This window comes from Protopterus annectens, chromosome 7.part1 (genome assembly GCF_019279795.1).
Source record: "Protopterus annectens isolate FY-2018-M chromosome 7.part1, PAN1.0, whole genome shotgun sequence".
NCBI lineage: Eukaryota > Metazoa > Chordata > Ceratodontiformes > Protopteridae > Protopterus > Protopterus annectens.
The window spans coordinates 337,850,025-337,876,541 of record NC_056740.1 but is presented as its reverse complement, the minus strand read 5'-3'; the positions used below and the strand labels follow the sequence as shown (position 1 = coordinate 337,876,541).

At 39.0% G+C, this 26,517-nt stretch overlaps 1 protein-coding gene across 1 annotated transcript in view; it reads right to left on the bottom strand.

Moving 5' to 3' along the window:
- SLC25A20 (solute carrier family 25 member 20) overlaps positions 1 to 26,517 on the bottom strand; it is a 377,462-nt gene that overhangs the window by 214,509 nt on the left and 136,436 nt on the right. Inside the window, exons 4-5 of the mRNA XM_044078760.1 lie at positions 21,354 to 21,444; positions 15,055 to 15,172 (exon numbers count right to left, since the gene is read on the bottom strand). Of these exons, the coding sequence (XP_043934695.1) occupies positions 15,055 to 15,172; positions 21,354 to 21,444 (209 nt within the window). The remainder of the gene's footprint in view (positions 1 to 15,054; positions 15,173 to 21,353; positions 21,445 to 26,517) is intronic.

Here is a 26,517-nt window from a genome sequence, read left to right as displayed (position 1 = left end):
TGCTGGCACCTTTACCAATACAGGCCTTGGTTGCTTTCTTATGGCTAGGTTTGGAGTGTGCACGTGGTGTGCCCTTTGCACAGTGGCATAGGGTACTGACTTGTTGGAACATGGGCTAAATTCTTGGCTAGGCTTGTAAGGGCCTCAGGGCCAATAGCCTAGTGACTTACTATGAATTGACTAGTGCAACTGTCCAGTTATTCATTTGTTGTCTTCATAAAATGACAAGTCTCTTCCTTTTAATTTCTCTGGTACAGCAGAAAATCTCTTTTTCCTGTGTGTTCTGTCCTCTAATTGCACCATTTTTGAAATGGCTCTTCTTGAGCAGTCTAATACTGTCAGCCTTTTCTTCATTTTAACCTCTTATTTTTGCAGTTTCATCAGCTCATCTGGAAAAGCTATTCAAAGCTTCTTCCATTTTTTCCAGCCCTTTGTTATTTGAGGTGATACACTATTTCAATGCTCCTGGCCCTTGTCTTTCATTTTTTTTATCCACACTGGGAAAGTTGAAGTCAACCTGTTGATCAGCGTACAGCCAACTTCGAAAGTCCTAGCATTAGAACCTTCTGATATACAAAGTTAAGCTCTTCGTTTTTACAACCATGTGATGTACACCACATAAAGCACTGGCTGTATTTTCAAAAGGTTTTAGCTTTTCACCTACAGTGATGTCTAGTATGATTAAGTCCTTATTGAAACTAAAGACTTATCTTGGGGCTTAGAATTTAAAATAAACTATGCACGTTTGTTTTTGTTGACTAGGTAAGTCTAACTGGGCAGTGCCTATTTGCTGCAGAGACACAGGAAAAAAGTTTCACAAAATGGCATGAATACATTACTGACAATACACAGGATTAAAGAAAAACAACAGTGTTAACCATAACATTCTGTCTCTACTATCACGCAATTCAAAAAGTCACTTAAATCAAATCTCAGGAAAAACTGCATATGTCCATGTATAACATAATGAGCACTTCATTTCTTATTCCACTTTGCCTCCTTCCTAGTCTACCTACTATAGACATGCTACAAGATAATAAGCTCTAGACTTATAGACTTGTATCCATTTCATGTTTTATTAGGACAGTTGTAACGCATCATTGTTATTATGTACATCTCTCTGTGCTATTATTGTCTGTCTATTTTTGTTATTATTGTATCCAATTGTGGAGCTTTTCTCCCTGGGCCTCCACTGTAAACGGATCTTGTCCAGTTGGACTATCCCGGTTAACAAATGTAAAATAAAAATAAATAAGCCATTTTTGAAAAGCAGTGTTCCCAAGAAGTCAGAGATGCCTTACCCAAGCCACCACCCTTATAATGTGAATACATCAATAAAGATCATACTGGATAATTTTAGGAAAGATGCATGCTTATGAAACAAGACAAGGGAGGAGTGGGGGTTATGGAACTGTCGGAGTATTTAGAAAAGATTAAATGAATGTTAAATGATATTTCTACTTATGAAACTAATCTGAGCAATGACCTAAATGTTGCTTTTACTGACTCAGTGTTACTAGATTTACTTATAAGTGAGAAGACAGAATCTGATGTATATGATTTTTCACATGTGAAACATCTACAACTTGGAGTTCTGCCTAGCATTCCAAAAATAACAAGGATTTCAAATGCCATCTGCCTGCAGTTCACTCATCATTCAACTCAATTTGGTACTTCCAGCCATGCAGACAAATTTTATACAGATGATTTCCTTGTCGGTATTCTGAGCATGATGCTCTATACGCACAGTGAGAAATGTTGTTCCACTGCTTCCTAAAAGTCAGAATCTCTAGTCATTCTTCACCAGAAGACTGGAATTTCCCAAACATCTTGATGAGATTAAGCTGGCATTCTTACCGATCACATGTCACGTAGGACATCTTTAAGGGGTTTTTGCATGACAAACAATATAGGAGCTTGGCAGCTCAAAAGGTTTATAAAGTGGTCTCAGCTAGTTTCTGCAGCATTAAAATTCATTAAACCTAAAACTCAGGCTTTATCCTGAATAGGCATCACATTCAACACTGAAATTTCCACTCAGGTTACCTCTAGCTTGAGTAGGAAATGTCAGGCAAAAGCTAAGCGAGTCACTCCTTTGTCTATTAGGGGCCAGGGTAGACAAGGTACCTTCAGTAGATAAAGTTATAGAGCATTTCAGACACTATTATCAAACAGTGTATACAGATTTAACATATTCAAACTGAACTTGTATATTGAGGCATCACTATCTAGTTGTTCTCCCTACATCGACAGAAGACCCAGTACAATCAATTAAAACTCTATTTCTAAGCAGGAACTAATTCAATCTATCCACAAACCTTTTTTCCTATTTTTGTAGATGGGATTGGAGTGTCATTTCAACAGTGACAATCATCTAGAGCCAAGGTTCATACTGCCGGGTGGCTAGCCCTGTCGCTGTTCATTAATACCTCACACTTGCAAACACACTTGCCACTATGGTCGATTTAGAGTGGCCATCAACATACTGCATGTCTTTGGAATGTGGGTGGAAACCATAGCACATGGAGAAAAGCCCACATAAACACAGGGAGAACATACAAACTCTGCACAGAAGGTGCCTCAGCTGAGAATCAAACAGGAACCTTTTGAAGTGAGGCAACAACGCTTTCCACTGCATCACTAAGCCACCCTACAAACGAGTAACTAATTATGGTTACTAAAATAACAAGGCCTCAGGAAGTGATAGTCTGCCATCTTCCATCCATCTAGTCATCCATCAATCCACAACCCCCTTTTTTCCATTTTTGCACCTGGAGTTGGTGTGTCACATCAACCGTGACCATCATCAGAACTGTATGAATCCACCCCCCGTCTCCTTTCTGCCTCTTCAGGAAAGCATGCATCTCAGCTTTTAAGGTGGGAAATATTCTACCAAATTGGAAAGCCTCAAAGGTTGCAGTTAAAGCGGGCCAGTTTCTATCAGGCTCTTTAGATATCTCTATAGAGGTTAGGCAAGGATCCTTTGGAACCTATTAGTTTTATTTTGGGAAAATAATTCTTAGCTATAACTCTTAAGAAGGTATTATTCCCTCTATGTTATCAAACAGGAAGGAACTTCAGAGTTGGAGGGGTCGCATTGTTTGCAGATGATCTCTTGATCTTAAATGATCCAAAACACATGTTCCCTAAATGCTGGGAGATTCTTCATTTGGGAGATACAGTCAACCTCAAAGTCTATATTTATTTCCCACAACCTTTCCTTACCATCTGATGAAGTAGTACGGTATGACTTCACTCATCATATAAAATATTTAGGCATTCATATAGCATCTACCACAGCAAAGAGAAAGGATTTAAATGTCCAAACCATTCAAAATATAATGGATGAATGCCTGTGGGAATGGAAACAGTAGGGAGTTTTGTTTGAATTAAAGCAGTTTTTCAAAATGATTTTATACCTGCTACAGGGTCTCCCTATGAGGCTCTCCCTCACTCTCCTGCATAAATGTGATAGAAAATTATTAAAAATGTTGTAGTATCCATGTTTCCCCAGAGGTTCACTGAATGTGTACTACATTCTCTCACTTCATGGAGGCATTCATCTCCATAGTCTCTATTTGGCATATCAAGTGCTAATTTTGATATGCCTCTTGCAGATCTTTATTCGTAAGAGGCCCCATCACCCTGGGTAAGAATGACAGTCTATAACATTCCCAACAAGACCATAGATGATTACTAGGCTAACAGCCCCAGGGGTCCTTTTAAGCTCAACCAAGATTCCTAAATGTATCTGACAAGCCTCTGATACCCAGCAGTTGGATAAATCAAAGACTGGTCATCTATTAATGTTGTATGCCATTTCAATAGGACATTTTCGGTACCCTGCCACTATTTGTACTTCAGTACCAAAATGATCTATATTGGGCATCTTTATTTCATTGCCTTGTTTTCCCTTTTAGTTTTCCCATTTGGAAAACACCTTAGGTTTGCTTTGCTTCACCAGGCCTTCCCCTTACCCATCTGGTGGGAAAGCTGTCTCTCACTTACTTTACAAGTACATTTTGGAACATCTGTTAAGACCCTCTCAAAACGTTTAGCTGAATAAACATTGCCAGCCACTCACTGAATTATTATCAACCTTCTTTCCCATTAAGGCATACCTTAGACTGCAAGTAATTGACTCAATAACAGTGCCCTCAGTATATCAGATCATAGCTGGGACATGGGAGGGCTTTCAGGAAGTGAATATAGCTGGTTGATATGCAGTGGTATGTTTCAGCTATTTTTTTCCATTTCTTGCTATCCAAAATACATATTATGATGAAAAGTGATCACATTTGTCAGAGTAAGAACTCTCATATATAACAGCAATCCCTAAAACAATTACCTCTTCTCCAGAAATGGAGCACATCTGCTTGGAAACCTCTTTCTTACTCTACATCTAATATTTTCTCGGTTGCAAACAAATGACCATTTGTTTTGGTGATGCCATTCTAGCGACCTTGTGGCAACGTGGAAGGACCCAGAAAGGGACTGTATCTTATTAATAGATTCTGGAGAGACCTTTGAGGCCAAATGGAAAGAATCTGTCTACTTGCAGAAACCGAGAAAGAGCACTTGGCAATTTATGGATTTGCTACAGGTTTACCAAAATCCATCATTAACACAGTGGTCTTGGTGGCCTAGAAAGCTATTTCAGGACAGCAGAAAAGTTTCTGCTTCAAAACTGTTGGCAAACTGAACACAGAGTTAATCAGTCTAAATGTCAAATTGCCCAGCATAAATAAAAAGAGATGGTTATGTTATGGAATTTGCCTTTAACAGTCACTTTCATGGCATCCAAATATAAAGAGATAATCTAGAGGTCCCAATTCATGCAATCGGATCTTTAGTCATATGGTAGCCCCTACCATTATTTATACACTTTTTTTCCTATTTATAGGATAAGCTTTATAATCTAGGTGAAGCTATTCCTGCTATACTTTATCTCAATCCTTCTCGCTCATTATCTCATGCCAATGTAACGGCTACTCCCTCTACCTAACGTAGCACAAGGTATTTTTCCTTTCTTGTCATTACATGTTAAAGCTTCATAATGCTTTAATAGTTAATATTTAGTCATAATACCATGACAATAAGACTCAAATTATCTATATAAATTGATTTCTTTTTTTTTTTTTCAAAATTTATGTAGCTACTACAAAAAACAGTTGTTAGTCTGTGAACTGCGTTGAATCATAACTGTGTTAAATGGACTATATGTACATGTTCAAACCATCATCTTATTGGTCAATTGTATACAAATTGAAAAATAAAGTCATACAAAAATACACAAGGATGAACTTGGCTCTCCTTTCTGCTGCATTACTTCACACCTCATAGAAATTATAGGGAAGAAAAGAAAAAGGTTATGTGTCTTTTTAAAAGTAGAGACATTAATAATATTGTAAAAAGCAATTGGAAAGTAATAACTGGTAATACTGACTTACTCAAAGTACTAGGTACAGAATCCTATTTTGTGAAAAAGCGGCCCAGAAACTTAAAGCACAGAAACCATACATGTACTAAGTTATAATATTTAAATGTTGTTTGTACAAACATTGTAGGTATAATTTCTGTGGATCCTCTGATTCACACTGAAAATTACAAAGAGGTGGTTGCAGTGAAAGAACATTTTGACTGTGGAAACAAGTTTATTGCATATATGCATCATGCTTAATTGTTTTTATGTGGGAATAAAACAGCATTAAACAAACATATATGACAGAAGACAAAGATGTTTTGCAACATGAGGGTAAAAAATTTTGCAGTACTTGATGTCACTTGTTTACATTTGAGGAGTGCTGATTTTCAGACTATGATGGGAAAAAAGGAGTTGTGTTGGCAAATGGAACTTAATACAGATAATTATCCTGGAATCAATTATAAGATTTATATCAAACATTTAAAAGAGCTCCTCAAGCTAAACTAATTTTGTCCAATGTGAGGCAAGTTAAATCTTTTTTACATAATACAAACAGATGTGCATTTCTCTATGAATTCATTCTGAAGAAGTCAGTTTGCTAAACACTATATGACAAAATTGCTAAATACAAGTTTTTAAGGTTGTATTACTGCTCTGCTTATTATTTTGCTTGCCTTGTTGTTGTTGCTTGTCTTTCAGCTTTTTCCCGGTAAGGGGTTGCCACAGCGGAACTCCAGTCCGCTAATGATTGGCAGTAGATTTTTATGAAAAGCCAAGGTGCCAGCTCAACGCTCAACCTTCGACGAAGGCACGCCCATTTACGCATGCATGTCTTTCGAACGCTACCCAACCGTGGGGAGGACATGCAGACTCCACACAGAAAGCACTCCCAAGCCAAGCCGAAAATCGAACGGGAGAACCTCTTGCTGTGAGGTAACAACGCTACCGCCGTACCACCGTGGCATTCTTGCCTTGTTACCAAAAATAAATTCTGGAGGCACACCTCTCAACTATATGGAATGCCTAGATTTTTTTATTCACATTTTTGTTTTGTTCCTCATAAAAACTGTACTTTTCTGGTGTATCTTGATAACTGAAGCCACTAAACAATGATAAACATGTGAGTTTCTTCATATCCTTCAGAAGAAGCATGTTAATGCAAAATCTGTTATTCTAGCAATTTCTAAGCTTATAACAGCAATATTTAAAAACTGTTTCTTCTCTTGAGCCTTTGCCCCTCATTATTTTTAGCTCTGTCCACAATTCTTGTTCTAAGAAATTGAAGAGGAATGCCTGGAGGTAAAAGTGTTTTTTTGTTTCATTTTTGGGAGAGAGGGTGTTAATATATCCCTGTTGGCAGACTAAATAACAGTCCCTTTTGCTAAGCTCTTGTACCAGTGTATGGGACACAAATGGACCTAATGACAAAGAGAAGGCTGAATGGCTGGCAGGTAGCACAGAGAAAAATGTAAAAAATAATTAAACAGCTCACTGCCCCACAGGACTGCCCTCAGTGGCATTCTTTGCTCCACCTCAGCAGATGGACACTACCTCCACGGTTTGTGTCAAATCTCTCTAAGATCACCCATCCCCTAAAGAATGTTGCACAACTCTCCCAGAGGTTTAACTATTGCCCCCTGAGGAGCTTGTAAGGGGACCCCACAGCAAGTCTCTGCACCTTGTTCTTCTTTATGGCTCCTACAGCCTCCTTTAGTTCTTTATTGGTTATCTCTTGATCTGTCCACTAACAGCATTCTTCTGTCATGGCATCCCTGACCATTTCCCAGCCTTTTTCCTGCTTGTTGGTGAACAACAAAGCGTTCATTTACAGTTTTTCATTTCCCCTACCCTTCCTATATTTTGCTCTTTTCATGTCTGCTGCCAGTCATTCTTCTGTTTCCCCCTGGTTCTCCTTACCTGCTTCGCTGCCTTGTTATTGACCCCCACACCCCTCTTTTTCTGATGAACCTCTGTCCTTCCACAATCTTTCTTTGGGCCTTAGTGCTTCTCATACTTCTTGATGAACCATATTGATTTCTTAATCCTGGCTTTTGCAACCTTCTTTAATCACTTCTTCATACCCCAAACAACATATTTATGATGCTCCAATAGTCTTATTTCTAAGCTTTTTTCCCAAATCACAAGACCCTTGCCTGTGAACATCTTTATCTTAGTTTAGTTGGCGGCAATCTCCCAAGTAAACAAAGACTTTGAATTCTGTAACCATCGCTGAATCACAGCACTGCATGGTCACTGTTAGCCACCCAAGCCCTAAAATGCCCTCACATCCCCACAAAAAAAGTTGAAGATTCTCCTGTTCCTTTTTCCATAATTAACTTTTGTTTGAATTAACACTTCCAGGTCAAAAACCTTAATCAGGAATTTTTATACCCACCCAAGTTACAGATTAAGGTCTTTCATCATAACCACCTTCTTTTCCCCTTTCGACCTCCTATGCCTGTTCTTAAGCAGCCCATTACTCCGGGCATTGGCAGTGTGTGGTGGGTAGAGTATATCAGCGTACCAACTCTTCATTTTGCTCCTGCAAGCTCCATCACTGTAAAGCTGACCTGGCTTTGAGTGGGGGAACGAAGGGTAAAAATACAAATGCAAACATTATGGTGTAGAATTTTAGAAGAGTGGATTATGCTGAGCTGGAGAAAAGAGTGAAAAGTGAGGTGGGAGACAGGAAACTAATTGGGGAAGCAAACAAGTTATGGGAATGGGACAGGGATAGATTACTCAGATTTAAAGACGGAAGTCTGAGGAAAAAGCAAAAACAGAAGACCAATAGTGCTACCTAGATATATACATCCAGCAATTAGGGTAAAGACAAGGCATACAACAGGTAGAAAGGGAACAGTGGATGAGACACAGTATAAGAAACTGAAGGGTAGCAGAAGTGGTGAGAGAAACAGAGATGAAATCCAAAAGGAAGTTTGTAGAAGGCATCAGGAAGGGAAAAAAAGGTTCAAGTATATATTGCAGAAATAAGGATAGGAATGACAGACCTGGCCAGGATGAACAAAGATGGAAGGGAAATCAGAGAAGAATGAGAAACAAAGGCACTGAATTAATGAATACTTGGTTTCGTCTTAAAAGAAAAGAAGGTGAAGCCGACATATCTAGTAGGAGGAGGGAGAATGCACCAAAGAAACCATCTGAAAAGATTGGGAGGAAATGGAAAAGGACCTGACTCCTTAAGGGGGACAAAGCATAAGTACCGAATAAGTTACCTCCAAGATTAGTCAGGAACAGGCTAGTGTACGAACAAAGTCCTTGACAGAGATCATTAACGGATTGCTGTCAAGTGCAGAAACGTTCAGTTCTCCAAGACAACAAGTATTGTAACCTCTTATGGTGCTGGTGGGGGGGGGGGGGTCGAGAGAACACAGGTCTAATAGTCTAACAATCAATCCCAAGGAAAGTTATGAAAGGAATCCTTAGAAGACCGTTATTTCTAAGACATTATCAAACATGAGCTCACATAATGAAAAGCTGTAAATCAAACCTGATCCACTAATATGAACAGGATAAAAAGTAAACTTAACATGGACGCACCATCAGAAATGTTTTGCCTGAAATTCAGTAATGACGGACTCATTCTTACAGATATAGTAAAAAGAAAGAGAGGACGAGTTGGGGGGCAGGACCAAAACTGAGGCTTTGGTCTGTTGCATGGTTGAATTGTAGGATACAGGGGGTTCATGGTGAAAATGAAATCTTCAGGAATAAAGAAAGCGATTAGTAGAGTAATCTTCAATATGTTTGTCTCAAACATACCGGAGATAAAAAAAAGACAAGATAATCCCTTTAGCAATGACACAAAAATAGGTTTTCAGTGAAAAGATGAGTGAAGACTAAGGAAAGATTACAAAATGCTAACCAAATGGGCTGAAAGATGGCAGCAAATGTTCAGTGCAATTAAATGCAAAGTACTGCACTTGGGCCACAAAAAAGAAAATGTGAATTATTAGCTGTGGGGGCCTGAAACACAGCAAAGGACAAGAAAAGAGACAATGTGAATTATTAGCTGTGGGTGTGTGAAAAAGACAGCAAAATGTTAGGAAAAGATCTGGGGTGGTGGGGATTACACCTGCTATGGACCACCATAAGCACAGTGTGGGGGCAGTGGTAGCAGCAAACAGAATGTTAGGGTGTACCCTCAGGGAACAGAATGCAGAAGCAAAATCGTAATACTTCCCACTCTAAAGAGCCCAGGTGAGGCCACACATTGAATACTGCATGCAGTTCTGAAGACCGTGCTTACTTTTTTCCAGTCTTCCCTCTGGTTTTGTTCCTCCACTGGGATTACCTCAAAGTCTTGCTCTCCCCAAACTCTTCCTTTCACTTCCCTTCCCCTCATCATCATCATCTCTCTCTCAGGTTCCTGCCTTCCACTAGACATGAGACACTATTTCCCCTTCTCTCCTGACTAGCCACATCAGTCTTTCCTACCTCCCACATTTCCTTCTGAAGTTTTCCTATTCTCCAGTCTGCAACACATTCACTTCTTTCCCAGGGTTCATCCAAGCTTCTTCTCTGCAGTCTGAACATCTGTTTAATTTTCCACCTCCTCCAACCTAAACCACTGCCATCCCCCTGTCTCATTCATTTGTTCTACTGGATCCTCTCTTCTTCTGTTTGATGAAAGTCTATCTACATCAAGTTATCCACTTTTCTCTTCTCCTTTCATCACGCTACAGGTCTAGGTTGTGCTTACCTGGGTAACAGACTAACTTAGCTTCACACAGATGGGAAACCTGTTCCACAGGAGGACCTGTCTCCGGAACACATCTGTCTCTCCAGCATGATGTTCTGTTTTACATCACAGACAAAATTCAGGTCCACAGACTTGTACTTCTGTTATTCTTTGACTTAAAAATATATAGGAGATTCACAAGTGTGGGGTTTGTTGACACCTTGTAAGCCAGGCATAGATCCCCCCGAGCAGTCTATAGGAGACTGAGTAGAAGGAAAAGGTTTTAAGATGCTCTGCATAAGACTGGTTTGTTACACCTTATATTCCTTTTGTAAGGAACCTCTGAGGTCACTATAGTTGCTGCATATGCCTGGTCAGGTACATACCAAAGGGAGCTCTGTACCATATGATTGTCTCACTGTACTCTGCCCTTATCAGACCAATGACCTCTTTGGACCTAGATGCCATGTCCCTACTTATAAGATAAGCAACATGAAAGGATACCCTCACTACTGTGGCCATGTGGTGGTCAAAAGGTAGGGCTACTGTTTTATGTGCGACTCCAGATCCCTGACCACTTTTCAATAGGGAAATCATTCAGGGTTTGATTTAAAAACAAATATATGCAAATCTATAAAGCCTCAGACATCCTAGGGGAGAAGGTTAACTGTCAGGAAAACACTCTTTAAAATGAATAAAACAAAAGGAACAGCTGCGGACTGAGGAATATTCAACTGTAACAAATTATAAAACATTTTGCTGGGGAATAGGAACTTCATTCTGACCCCACTGAAAAGGCACTTTCATTTTACATAAAGTTTCAGAAAAAGAAAGGTATTCTGTGGGGAAATCTAGAGAGACACTTTCCTCAGAATTAGAATCTTTAAATTGTACACAAGATCCTGAAGCAAAACATTCACCCTCCAATCCCTGCTCTTCCAAATGAAAATCAGAAAGAGAATGACCACTTTTCATTTTCTTCTTCTTTTTTTTTTTTTTTTTACTGAAGAGGAAGTAAAGAAAAAAAGCAGAAATCAACTCCCAAGGAAATCCTAACAAATCGAAGCAGGAGAAGCCAATATTTTGTTTTCTTTTCCTGGAAACTCCCATGAAAATGGCTGACCTTAAATAGGCACACTATTCTGGGTCTCAAGGTCCTCTTCCCAGCTTTGTTGCAGGCTTCACATCTCTTCCTTTTAGATCAACAACAGTGGTTCTCCCCTGCCCACAGACAGCGTACCTCTCCCCTAGTTCTTTGTGGATGTGGGTGCTACAACTTGAGGGACAAGGAAAAAAATACTGAACGTTCCAAGGAACCCACTGGCAGCAGAAGCAAAACTGGAGCTGCCTGACCCCCCATCTGCAAGAAAACGAAAATTGTCAGGGAGTCTTTGGGTACGAAAGAACCAATGAGACTAGCAACTGCTCCACAGGTCTAGCTGCAAAGTAAGCCTCAAAGATCGTTAGAGCCTGTACGTCCGTAAACTCAGTGTCAGAAGTGGCTTTCAGGTATTAAAACACATCCAGACAGTCCCCAAAAGCACCAAGTAATGGCCCAACATACAAATTCTATAAAATATTAGAAAATTTAAAAAACAGATTTATACCCAATTTGTTTCCATAAGCATTCACACTAACAAAATATCTTGGTACAGAACGACAACCCAAACAAAATGTTTCCCAGCATACAGACTTATCTGCCTAGCCTTGTAGAAGTGCTAGCTGACAGTTCCATGAAGTCCAAAGGAAAAGTGCACTTTTGTCTAGCCTTGAAGGATTGCTAGTTGACAGTTCCATGAAGCCCACAGAAGGACTGCACTTCTGCCTAGCCTTGAAGGATCACTAGCTGACAAGTTCCATGAAGCCCACAAGAGGAGAGCACATCTGCAGCAAGAAAGCTCTGAAGTTTTTGGTGCTCCAATTGCCTTTTAGCTCCTGGCAGTTAGAGTGTATGGAAGGTGCTCTTTAGCTCTGACAGGCTGGCAAGTTGGTCATATCCTTGGCAGGATATTATCTTAGTAGTGATCTAGTGATGAACATAAACCCTTTCATAGCTATTTGCTGCAAGAACTCAAGAGCTACACGTTGCTTGACTGGTGAATATGGCTCAACAAGTAGAGCCTGTCAAGGAATTTTTGATTAATCACAGTTTTATGAATATGTGTAAACTTTACATTAGATATTTGGATGACATCTTTGTTGTATGGGATGATAGTAAAGAAAGGATAGCAGCTTTATGAAGTAATTTAATTCCACTACTGATTTTTTGCAATTTACATATGAAGTTGATGATGTTAATATAGTCTATTTAAATATTTGTGCATGTAAGATGTCATTAATAGGTTTACATCTTGTATTTTTTGAAAACCTACCTATTTGAACGCCTTTCTTGCATTTTGCTAGTCTCCATCCTTATATGTGGAAGAAGGCAGTTGTTAAAGGGCAGTTTGTGAGGGCAGCTCAATTGGTTACACTTGACAGTGATTTCTGGGATGAATGTATGCTCCTGAAGGGGATTACCAGATTACTTTATTTAAAATCTTATGTATGAGGCTATTAACAAGAGAGTGTGGACATTTTACCCCTATCTTAAATTCCCAGTTCAAAGAAAAAATAAGTATAATGCAAGTACAAAATCCTGTTATAGGCAGTGGTAATAGTAATAACAACAAACTTTATAAAAAATTAATTTATCAATATGTATAGTGCATATAGTCAGTTTATAAGGTGTATTTTACAGAAAAATTGGTCTATTATAAAAGATGACAGGCAGATTAAACAAAAGATTAGTGAAAAAACACTTGTGGTATATAAAAGGATTAAGAATATGAAAAACATACTGGATGAGTTTTCAAGACCCATTAATATTAATAAGAAGTTCAACATGGGCAAATGTGGGAGATGTTCTTATTGTTTATCCTCAAAGATAAATTTACAGTTTGTTATTAATTCCGATTTATTTAGAATTTCAATGAGTTTTAATTGTGATACATCAGGGGTGGTTTACGTTGCTCTATGTCAGCCATGCCCCGGATTTTATATAGGTAAAACTGAAAGAAAGATGAAGGAAAGTGTGTGTGAACATCTACACAATATTAAGAAAAAGAAAAAAACTAATGCACTCTCAAAGCATGTTCTAAATGTTCTGGGACCCCTAGTGTAAGAGGATGGCCTTGGTCTCTTAGAGAAGAGCGAGCTTTACTGGCAGCTCCAGTTTAACGCTGAGAGTCTGCCAGGATTAAATGAGCAAACCTCAACTGCTTGTCTATTGAAATTAAAGGCATTAGCTGGATGAATGGATCAAAGTATTTATTCTTTTTATGAATGTTCTAGTTGTTTTGACCATATATAGATAGAGTTGTATGTGCGCAATGTTTTTTTCAAGTGTTGAGTTCTTGTACAAGTGGTTTATGCTCCTTTAAATCTGGCTTTTAGATGGGGGCTTGGCTGTCACATGGTATGTTTCATTAATCTCATTATTTTGAAAACTTTATATAAGCCTTGACTTAACGGAATTGTTTTATCTGAGGAAGTTTTAGATGTTCTAAGACAAAAGTGCTAATCTTGGTTTATCTGAAATAAAATCCGTTCCTGCTTCCAGAATTTGTGTGTGGATTACTAGTTCTTAAAAAAGTGTTGAACAACATTCCACCTGGTACCCTTCCTGCATCTATCTGCTCTTTGCTTTTACAAATTCAGCTATTTAAAGCCACCTCATACCAACTACTCTGCCTGGACTGGCTAACTCCATCAGCAAGGCAAGTCAAGACCCATGTTCAAAATGAACTTGACATCCCTCATAGATAAGCACAGTCAAGGCAACTGAGGAACTTAACATTGTTCCAGAGAAAGTCCTCACAAAGGTCACTACAGATGAAGGAATCATCCATAAATATCTAATTTTTCTATGCCTGGCAAAGCCTAAACCATGGACTGTTGATCCTTTCCAATCAACTAGACGGTCATATTTAGTCAACATAAACTCTGTCAAGGGACCTGGGCCTCTGTTTTTATTTGGCTTGCTTCTATCCTTGTCTTGTCGGATTTTATCTGGTTCATTTTTGTCATACTATGGCTCCACATTCAACAAAGGATGGCTGTCTTCCAGAATAGATGTGGATTAATTCTCTGACAAGTGATACCTTACATGTACTGTAGTCCTCAGGGGGTGTCAGTGGCCCCAAGCATGGCAGAGCTGAATTGCTAGCAGCAGAAGACATAATGGATATGGATCTCCACTGGCAATGTGACATCCAAAATGCCGTTCTGGTGACTTTTCGAAGACACAGACATAAAATGGCACAACTGTGGTGCTTACAATGTGACAGTTTAAAAAATGGCACAATTGTGGTGCTTACAATGTGACAGCTTAAAACTAGAATATTTACTATTCAGTAATCCCTGATCCTCTCCAAGTCATGCCTCGAGGCTTTAAACAAACCGTATACATTTCTAATTTATGAATTTCCCTTTCCCATGAAAATATTAATAATCAAAAGTTTTTACTTACTAGCAAAACATGTAAACTGGACAGTAAACCATCTGCACTAGAATCACTATTGTCTTGAGGCCTTAATGATTCTAATATAAGAATAATAGTAGATAAAGATGCCAGGCTATGCACACAATCCAGTACTCTGATAATTTTACAGCAATCTGTTGCTTCTTCAAAGATTCACAAAAAGAATAACTTAGCAATTTTCACACACTGTTTTAGGGTATTATTCCTTGAACTAGGTCTGAAAACGGCACAACACACTGGATCTGCACCCTTATTTAATTATCAGTGCTTAAACATATAAATACTTACATACATGCAAAGCGAAAAAGATACTGTTCATAAAGATCTAAGCAGCAGTGACTACAGACTGAGAATCACAACAAACAGCAGTATTTTTCTCAGTATTCTGTTTTTAAGAAAAATTACCTCTCATAAGAGTAAGCACAGTGCCTTTGTAGACTCCCCTAATGCCAGCTTCTCTGTACAGTTGTTTTGCACAATCAATTGGGCCTGCATATTTTATTTCACCTGTACCAGCCTGAATCTAGAAAGGAACAAAATCAACAGTTATTCAGTACAATGACTTTCTTCTAAGGGATTAAACCCCACTCACATACAAGATTGCATAATATGGAGCCATTGCCTCATTAGAAATGCCTACAAGTTACAGTAAAACAAAATACAAGACCAAATAACAATGGAAATGTACAAAACAAGTGATAATCTATGATCATTAGCTGTAATTAACAGATTCTGAAAAGTGTTATTGTTATTTGATGACTAAGTTACAGTATGAAGTATATCTGAAAACAACAGCAACTTCATAGTTTCATAGGTGTGCATGACATTCAATTATCCAGTTCCTCTGATGCAATGAGGCATTCCCTTATTTTAAAAAAGTTCACTGTGACTAATGCTTCAAATAAAGCAATCATGTGCCATTCAGAAAAAAATATTTACTGAACACTGTGCTATTGGGAATATAGAATTATTAGATGGGATGTATGAAGTGCCACAGAAATTGGAAGTACAATTAATTAACTATTTTAATAGGGTCAAAATAGGCTATTGATCTGTGAATATCTTAACATATTTAGCCTTGTATTTCCATGGCAGTTTTAGCACTTGTTTTGCATATGAATAACTGGGGGAGTGGGGGGGGGGGGGCAAAGATATGAAGGGACATTTACTTGTCGCCCTTATCAGCAAGGGGCATGACTGCCAGACCGGGGGTGAATCTGTGATTAAGCTTGAATAAAGTAAAAAAAGTATGTGGCGTGGAAGACAGTTCCACTAAAGAGGTATTCACTGTGGTACATACCTATCCCCCCAGTATGCCCCGTTTATGTTGCAAGAGATGGAGATCCAGAGTGGGTATTCATGTTACCACTGGATGTGCACATGTGTAATCTGCTGAGGCTTTACACATGAGACAGATGTCACCTCATAGCAGCAAGATACTGAGAAGAGAGACAAGGCTTTGAAACTATCTTTACAGTTTTTTTTTTTTGTAGTTTAGTACCTTGATTTTTTTTAGTGAGAAAGCAATGTGGTCACTGCAGTTGCGACAAGAATTTGGACACATACATACCAGATGGGGCTTTATATGCAATGACTGGATAAGAGCAGAGAGCAGTGGAATGATTACATCCCTGGACCTGGATGCCGTAACCTTAGATAAAAACTGCCCAATGAAAAATGACTTCCTTACAATAGCAGGTACTACATGGTAATCAAAGGATATTTCATTGCCAGCATAGGTTCCCAGATCCCTAACAATGGGATCAGTTTTCAAGGGTGTGTTGTCTATGTGGTAGTTACATAGGAAGTCATGCTTGCTGAAGGATAGGATTAGACATCTCTTGGTATTCAGTTTTAGTTTATGGCTTTGGCACCAGCTATTTGTTTAGGAAAGGCCATCTTTGAAGCTTCTGGTGTTCTCTGGGGAGTTTATCATGGCACTAAGTTTAGAGTGGTCTGCAAACTAAGTCACCTATAAATCCTTAACATGTGCCTTGATCTCTAAGAAGTAAACAACAAAGACGACTGACTCAAGGACTGAAACCTAGGGGCATACCGCTAGTGATGTGTCTTTTGGAGGAAGTAGAGCAGCCCACCCCTAACTTACTGGGTTTTATTTGAGAGACCTTTTCCTATCCAATCAGTCATACAGGGATTTACATTTAACTGGGAGACTTATCTGCTATATCTGAGTGTGGGATGGTGTTGAATGCTTTTGTGAGGTCTAGATATGTAGTGTATACAGAGCTGCCCTTATCCATTGCTGCAGTAACTTTCTCAAAGAAGTCAGCCAAGTTAAGTAGGCAGGATCTGCCCTTAACAAATCTGAACTGGTGTGGGCTCAGAGTTTGTAGGTTACCTATGTACTTATTTATTAATTCCTTAATGATCCTTTCCATAGCCATACAGATGAGGCTAGTCAAGCTTATGGGTCTGTAATTACCCAGGTCCACTGACACACTGCCTTTACATAAGGGGAGGACTGTTGCAATCATCCATTCATTTAGTGTAAACCCTATTTGGAGGCTGGTGCTGAATAAACCTCAGTAGGGGATCTGACAAGTCATGTTTCAGACTAAGCAGTAGCCAGCCCTGCCCCACAGAAGTATGCTCTTGGAGTTTGATAGCGCCTTGAGAACTTGTCCTTGGAAGATTCTGGGGTATAGATGCAAGTGTGTGATCTTGAAATACAGGACTGAAGAGGGGAGTAAAGTTTGAACTACATTTGTTCACTAGTAGATTGACTATGTTCTCTGGGTATGTAATATCATTTACTATTCACTCTGCGCAGTGCTGGGCATTGTTTCTGAGATTTCTAATATAGTTAAAGAAGGATTTGTGGTTATCCTTCATCTGGGTGGCTATTTTACCTCATATATGGCTTTGGTGAATTTGATCAATGGGTAGTTTGATCTCTTCAATACCCACAGTACAGAGTCACAGGCATGTGCATTTTCAGCTGGCGTCCAACATGCAACCCCACATTAGATTGGGAGGCACAGCCCAGACCACAAACCCATCAATCCAAACCCCAGCAGATGCAGTAGATCTCTACAACAGTCACAGGGTACTGACTATTACATTTGCACAGACAGGGAGTTCTTTTATCACAGGAAAAGGGTACTCTCCAATGGTATGACCCAGTTCACTCAAGCCATCTGGATTACCTCTGATTTCTTCTGAAGTTTGGTATCCCACCTGTGACCCAGAGGGTGACAGGACTAATGAGAAACAGAGTATAAAGGACAAGTCCAGATGTTACAAAACAGACTAATAAAAGTCTGGTGATAGCCTCGTAAAAGCAGGCATTTTCAATGTTCAAAGTGTAAAGTACACTATTAGATAGATGGACCTGATGAAGCTCAAGTGAAAGTGTTTTCCCAAGTATAATTGTAGCTCATAATGCATTATGTTTTGTTTGTTAGAAATTAAAAACAAAAGCCTTTTAACTAAAAATGAGGTCCTATAGGCAGCTGAACTGGTATAACATCATAGGTCTTTCAGGAATATTCAAATAAGTGACTACCTTGTAACTTTTGGGATTGGCTCCTTGTTTTCCATCTCCTAAATTTTCCTCCAGTCAGCTCCCATTGACCATCCCACCAGTGTCTGTAACTGCCTTTAAATAACTGACCTGTTGAATGTAATGTATTAGAACACAAACACTCATCCATCTACCTACTTAATTTTGAATAAACTGCTGGAAACTTTAACAAGGTATCTTTATTCCTCCCACAGGGATGATATCAGACAGAGAGGGGGAGAGAGAGATTTTCATAGATCTACTAGCTAATGTGATTTTATCTGCACTTTATAAAAAACAGGAGTTCTCATCTCTTATAGACTGAATCATGCAGCTCAATTAGGAAAAACTGCAACAAAGGTCATTAGTTGGGATATGTGGTGAAGAGGCAGATTCCCCAAACAACAATGCCATCCTTTCATTTATAATGGCACTGATAAGATAGCATTGGGGTAATACAGACAGGCTGGAAACCATAACAAGAAAAGGACTTAATAGCGGCAGAGAAGTATGAAACGCAACAAAAGGAACAGGAGATGATCCATTTGTTTACTTGAAAGTCTGGCTGGGCAAACAAGCCCCTTTTCAGCAGAGGCCCAGGCAGAAAAGCTCCACAAGAAAAAAAACAATAATGCATATACAACATGCAGAATACTCAGGTAACATTTAGCAGCACTACATACAAAGCTTTCCAAAATCTATTTACAGTAGTACTTGCACAACATACAGAATGCTCAAGTAACATTAACTGCAATACAAAGTGAGAATGAATAAAGTAGAAAATTATGAAATAAACAAGTATAATCTGCAGCACAATAATCTGCACTGGGTGCAGTTTAATAGAAATACATTTGGGCAGATAAATTATATACATTTTGCCAAAAGAAGATTAGAAGACAGAAAAAACTATGAGGAAAAAAAACATCAGTAACATGTGTACATAGGAGAAGCTGTTTAGGAATAGTTTAGCCTGGGGAATTTTAGGGGTATAGCCTGGAGACAATTGATGATAAAAGGCTTTAAGCACTGAGCAAACACTCATTAGATGAGGGGAGGAAAAAATTGTCACAGGTAAAGGTGGAGGAAGTGCAGCTAAGGAAAAGAAATAGAAGAAGACAAGGCTGCAGGTTTGGTAACTAAAAGAGATTAAGTACTTCACAGATAAGGTGCTGAAATCTGAAAAATTAACCAGGAAGAGTGCTGGAGAGTTTGCCAAAAAACAGATGCAATACTGAAGCAGATGGACATGGCCAGGAGAACAGGATCCGTCAAATACAAAGGAAGGGGTTTACTGCAACATATAAACAGGTTTTATCATACCTAGATCATCTCTGAACACTGGGATATTTCAATCCTTGTACAGTTACAAATTGTTTGTGCCTTTCGGTTTTTCCTGGTTAGGGGTCGCCACAGCGGAACTCCGGTCCGCTAATGATTGACAGTTGATTTTTACGTACCGGCTTGCAGGCCTGACGCACAACCTTCAACGAAGGTACGCCCATTCACGCATGTCTCCATGCAGAGGACGCTCTAGCTGAGAATCGAACCGGACAGCGTCTTACTGGGAGGCGACAACGCTACCGCAGCACCACCAACACAGGTATTGTACAGTTACAAATACTGTTACAAACTTACAGTATGCATGAAAAGCTGTCATTACAAGCACTTAGCCGATTTGTGTGGTTCTTAGTTAACCAGCTCTTCGGGTTTAATGTTCACACATTTCAGCTTCAGTTTTACTTTAGTGCTCATTTCATAAGCACAAAATATAAGACAAATATGGATATAAACAATAAAATACAAAAGATATAAATATGAAATGTTCTGCGATAGATGCGCTTCAATTAAAGTCATTAACGCAAACATACATAAAATCAAAATTATAAACAATTTAAAACAAATGCAAAATATCAGAAATACAAAATAAACCATATATCAAACTAATATTAAAGCAAATAGGTTAATAAAATAACAACTCAAGAAACAGCTTCAATCAGATCCACAAAGCAAGAGACGACCAGACGGTACCACGATGAACAGTTCAAGAAGACAGCAGCAGATTAATTAAACCCACTCATTTTCAGTCAGGCTGGACAGAGTACCAGAAGACACAAATAGGATACTAAAGATTTTCCAAGAACTTCTCCAACAATTCACACAGAGAACAGTAGGGCAGGCACAAGCAACCATGAAGATCGGCATTCTCAACTAAGCTGCGAAGCCAAGAGGCCAGATCACTCTAAGAGATTAGTAATCGTTTATTCCCAGCTTGTGACCGATGTGTCACAAAGATTTAATTCAAACAAGTGCAACAATGACTGACACCCAGCATCTCCAACAGCCAACATTTCAGACCACCATTGAAATAGAAATGGAAAGCAAAAGTGGAACTGGATCCTCAAGACTAATCCAAAGGCAGTCCAAACCTACAGTTAGTAGAAGCTGTGACAAAAATACATGAAACAATAGCAGCAATTAATCGAACACTGCAATAAGTGAGCCGCAGGACCACATGAAGGCTGAACCTGTAACACTGTAATAAGGACCTTGAAATGACAGTACAAGTCAAAGAATCAAAAGCAGCAAGCAACAAACATCCTTCAAAAAATCTTCACCATAAATTAAACTAAAACCGTTGAGCTGATAAAGTTCAAGTACACTTGAAGACCACCTGCTTAAATAAGACTAGATTGCAGACAGAAATTGACCTAGGCAGCCATACTACCACTGTTGTGGACTTGGCACACATTTTGCTTGTACATGAGTTCCGTTCAATATTTCTGATGTTTAGACTTAAATTTAAAATGTATGCTATACCACCTAGTTTATGTCATACTAATATCTGGTAATGACAGCATTTCTACTATAACATTAGCAGAGACATTTGTCATTTCATGTATTTATATGCCTGTGTTCCTCTAAGCACCACATGTGACCCCCCCCCCCACATAACACCATTCTCAAACACTATTAACATATCAAAAATGCTGAACCAGCATAAGCTTAAAAAGGGAAAATGAGCTTAGCTCACCTTCAGGAAACATCACTCCTGATACCTTTATCTCAAGATCCAAATTAGGCTCAGCAGCATACCAAAGCTTGGCACTACAAAATCGGTCATTCTACCTAACACACTAATATTCCAAGACAGCTTACAACTACTAAGAAAAGCAATTCCTACCTGTAGAAGGCACTTAATTCTTTCCCCAGGAGCCATTATGGCCGTGGTAAAAACACCAGAAAGCATGCCAGCAGCAAACAGCTGAGGATACCTAAAAGGTTAAAAAATGTATAATAAACTGGAGTTACAAAAACAGTAAAAGGTTTTAAAAAATTTAGACCCCCCCCCCATTTCAAATCCCTGTGAAATCCCACTACCACATAGAAATGACACAAGACACACACAGTTAATCAAGCAGTTGCTAGAACAAGCCTTAGTTGTTGTTATTACTCATATGTGAATTGGTAAACCAAGTTAATTGATAGACCTACACAGATACAAATACTTGTTTTCAAAAGAAATCTGGAGCACCTGCTCAGAATCAGAGAACTGCAAGAGGATACAGAGGGAGCCACAGGCAGGATTATATGTTGAAGCTTGTTAGCAGCTCATGATATTACCCTTATGTTAAGTTACGACAATAGCAAGTCTAAATCCAGATAGAGAAACATGAAACATAATAAATAGCCGCATCTATCTACAATAAGAACTACAAATAATCCAGAGTGTTCAAGCTGGGTCTGGTAACTAATCTTTGACCTAGAGGGTAATAGAGCAAATATAAAAGAGTAACAAGTTTAAGCCCAGAATGCATCACCTTAGCTCTATGAGAAAACTTCTAACTCCATCCATGCAGGAGGAATACAATGCCTTGCAGAAGCTTTTATTCAAGCCAGTCAAGTGATCTGCTGGACAAGCGTTCTTACTCTGAAGAATTCATAATAATCATTTTCATATTGTGCTCTTTAGATGTGTAATACTATCACTAAGCAAGTACTATACAAAATTAATATTGCAGACATTAACTTACACAGCTGTGAATGATTTCTGGCCTAACTAAGTTATTTTTTTCCCGAGAAATAAAGTTCTTTCTGCAACAGAATAGAATATACAATGCCTACAAGTTTACAGTAAATAGTCCTAGAACTGAACAAAACTGTATCATCCTTCAAAAATCTAGGATCCTTCCTATCCAAGAGGACTACAATAGCCGCATGACATTTAATTTACAAATGACTATCAGGGGACCCTCTCTAAATTACCCTATCAGGATTAAACCTACCACAGCTAAAATGAAGACTTTACTAATCCATCCACCAGAGTGTTTTCAGTCTAGGCAGGCCTCAAAAGCTTTGGAATTCCATTCTATCACCGTCACAATCAGATCTTCATTTTTTCCATTATTTAAGTCCTCTACTCTACCAGTATCACTGGCATACAAGGATGAAGCTCTGAGCATGACCTAGGGTGTCTGTATTTAATTATTGGCACGGGCCACACCAGGAACTGAAGGGTGGAATAACAATGCTACTCTATGCCTCTGAAGGTGAAACGCAAACAAACACCAATCACAACCAAAGTGTCACATAGCTCACAACACCAGTGTGCCACCCAGCAACAGCCCCTAAGGCAAGACAACATACCTAACACTTTAGACATAGGTGACTCTATAGTCAGGCACACTGATGTCCCACTCACCAGGATGAACAAAGAGAAAATTACGGTGAGCTGCCTGTCGGGTGCCAGTATCCGCCACATAACTCATGCACTCAAGTCACTCCACAACAAGTAGAAATATGACTCTGTCATTGTCCATGTTGGAGTGAATGACTTGAGACGTACCTCCCTAAACTACATGAAGAGAGACATGGAAGAGCTCTCGGATCATGTGGCCCAGGCAAGTATGACCCTAGCCCGGAGTAGCATCCTGCCTTCGCCCAGAATGATACCACAATACAAGGACAAAATGATTGACTTCATCAATTGGCTAAGCTTCTGGTGTCATTCAAAGGGGATCCAGTATCTGTCTGCCTGGGACAACATGATCGACAGACCACGATGCTTTGCCAGAGATGGTCTGCACCTGTCGCCCCTGGGATTCATAGGTTCATACTAGGCTATCTGCCCTAGGACATTTATAAGCCTAGCCAGAGTGTGTTTGGCTTTCACCACCCATTTTAAATTAATTTTGCTATGCCCTTTTTTGAGGTTAGTATACTGTGCCTCTGTCTAACAGTGACACAGAAGTGATACCCGGGGTAAACCTACGATCTCTCATCCACTCATCAAGATTCCTCTTGAAGGGAGTCAATGAGGGACTCTGCCTAACCTGGACTGGGATTTTATTCCAGAGTGAAGGGAGCCTCTGGGTTATGAATCTGCCCCTCCAGCATGTCCTATTTATTTCAGTGCTGAGGTTCAAGTCTCTCGAGCTCGTAGCTCGATGGGATTTGGATTTTCTGAGGTGCAGCATGTTCATTAATTCCATGTTGGACATGGCTTTATACGTCAGGCACAGATCGCCTCTGAGCAGGCGGTATGCCACCGAGTAGAGCTGGAGTTTCTTTAACCGGGCAGCATATGGCATCTGTTTGAGCCCTTTGATCCTCTTGGTGAGGTACTTTTGGGGTCTTTCCAGTTGCTGCAGGTGTCTGGTAAGGTACATCTCAAAAGGGGCATTGTACTCAATTATGGGCCTGAAGAGGGATGAGTAAAGAGGCACGATGACCTCCCCTGATCTAGATGCGAGTCCCTTCACGATTAGGTGGGCTATATAAAATGTTTTTCTAACCACTTTGGCCACGTGGTTGTCAAATGAAAGATTGCTATCAACTTGGGTCTCCAGGTCCCAAATTACTTCTGTACTTAATGGATTACCACCTATGTGGTAATTTGTGGGCACTTTGCTTTAGCCAAAGGGGATGACTATACACTTTTTGGCGTTTAGCTTGAGGCAATGGCTCTGGCACCAGTTGTCTGTTTCTATGAGGCCCTTTTGGAGGATGCTTGTGTCGGCTGGAGAGTCTATTATAGCGCCAATTTTGCAGTCATCTGCGAACTTGGTCAGCCACAGTCCTTCCGTGTTGGCCTGTACCTCCGAGAAATATATACCGAACAAGAGAGGTCCCAGGATTGAGCCTTGTGGGGCGCCACTTGTAACTGGTTTGGAGTCTGACATGGCTCCAGCAATTCTAACAATGTGGGTTCTGTCCTTGAGTATCCAAAAACACAGTAGTCACGAACAAACAGCTTTAATGAAGCTTTCGGGTCTACACCCTTCATCAGCACATAAAATCAACTTAAAGAAATCACATTTAAATACAGGAACATTTGAAAATCACATGAACAAGCCAGCCATTCAGATAAAGACCCAAATTAATTATGCAAATTATTTAAAAGCACATCATACCTAAATTTCTTAAATACTCTATTATACTTATAAAATACATACATAAAGACATATTACTTAAATCATCCATATTAAAATAAAATATAAAGAACATTAGAAAAAATAATAAGACAAAACAATTCTCATAAATTCTCCCTTTGTCGCTTAACTAACACTGGTTTTATACTTACTGACCCATTTAGGCCCGGAGGTTTATCAGCCTGTAGACGTACTATCCATTCATATTCCTTCAATAACAGAATATTATCTAGATCACCACCCCTAATGCCCATTTGTACCGTACATATGCATCTAAATTTAAATGCATGTGTTCGAAATTCATGTAAATGTCTGAATAATGCGTTTGTCTCAACCTTCCTTTTAATCTCAGACCTATGCTCTGTTATTCTATCTTTAAGCTTCCTAGATGTTTTCCCCACATAAAAAACATTACATAAAGTGCAGTTAGCAAGATAAACTAGCTTAGTGGTATTACAATCTGCTCGAGAAACAAATTCAAACCATTCACCTGTTATGGGGTGCTGGAAGCTACTACTACTACTATCATTGATATCAGAACAACAGACACAATTGTAACACTTAAAGGTCCCCATACTAGCTCGGATATGGACGGATTCAGTCAAAAAATCCTTATAACATAAAATTTGTTTAAACGTTTGACCATTTCTAAAAGCAAACCTTGGAACTGGACCTAGTAAATCTTTTAAGTCTGGTTGAGACATCAAAATTATCCAATTCTTTTTAATTATTTTACAGACATTATTAGTATTAGCATTATAAGTGGTGGTAAATCTAAAAACAGAACTGTTGACTGACCTATCACCTTCCCCTTCTGTTGTGCAACATAAGTGGTTCAGGGATAAAGAGCCAAAAACTGGTCTATAGGGGCCCCATCTTCCTTGCTTCACCTCCTCATAACTCATATTAACATCTCTAGGATGATACCCATTCTCAATAAATTCTTTCCTCATCTTCTCAGTTTCTTCCAAGAAAACTTCCTCATCAGTTGTTAACCTACTAAACCTTATCAGCTGAGATTTTATAATACCTCTATAGATATGCATTGGATGCATACTGGCAGTATTTAAATACCTTGCTGTATGCACATCCTTTCTATGTACCCTTGTTTTCAACCTACCAAGTTGTTTATAAAGCCTTACATCTAAAAAATCTATTTTGTCTAGGGAAAAGTCCATCTTAAACTTAAGGAAGCATGTTGTGGTGTTAAGATAGGAGAGGAAGCTTTCTAACTGAATCAACGTCCCCTTCCAAATGAAAAAACAATCATCCACAAACCTACAGTAACAATAAAATAAACGCGCATACTCATTATTCTCATTTAAAATATATTGCTTTTCCCATACATATAAAACTAAATTAGCAAAAGTATTCGCCACAGATGTACCCATGGCCACCCCAGTTAACTGCTGGTAGGGAACACCATCAAAAATAAAATATTCTTTGTCAGAACTAAATCTAATAAAAGGCAAATATTTTCAATTTCACGTGTGCTCAAAAGATTGCATCGTTAGAAAACCTCTTACTGCCTCGATCCCATAATCTATTGGAATAACTGTAAAAAGCGATGCTATGTCCAGTGAAACCAAGAAGTAATCAGAACTAGTTTCAAACCACATACCCAATTTTTCTAAAAAGTGAACCGTATCTTTCAAAACAGTTTCACACTTAAGTAGATACTTTCCTAACACTTTTTGTAAATATCTTGAAATTGGCTCGGTCAACCATCCCTTGCCAGACACGACAGGCCTTAATGGTGGATCACTCATTGATTTATGCACTTTGGGGATACCATAAATTTGTGGGATTTTGGGACATGTTACTGTTAAGTAACTAAACAGTTCAATTGTAATATCCTGATTCAGTTGCATATCATATAACGGCAAGTTCACATGAGAAACATGATCTTTAACGATT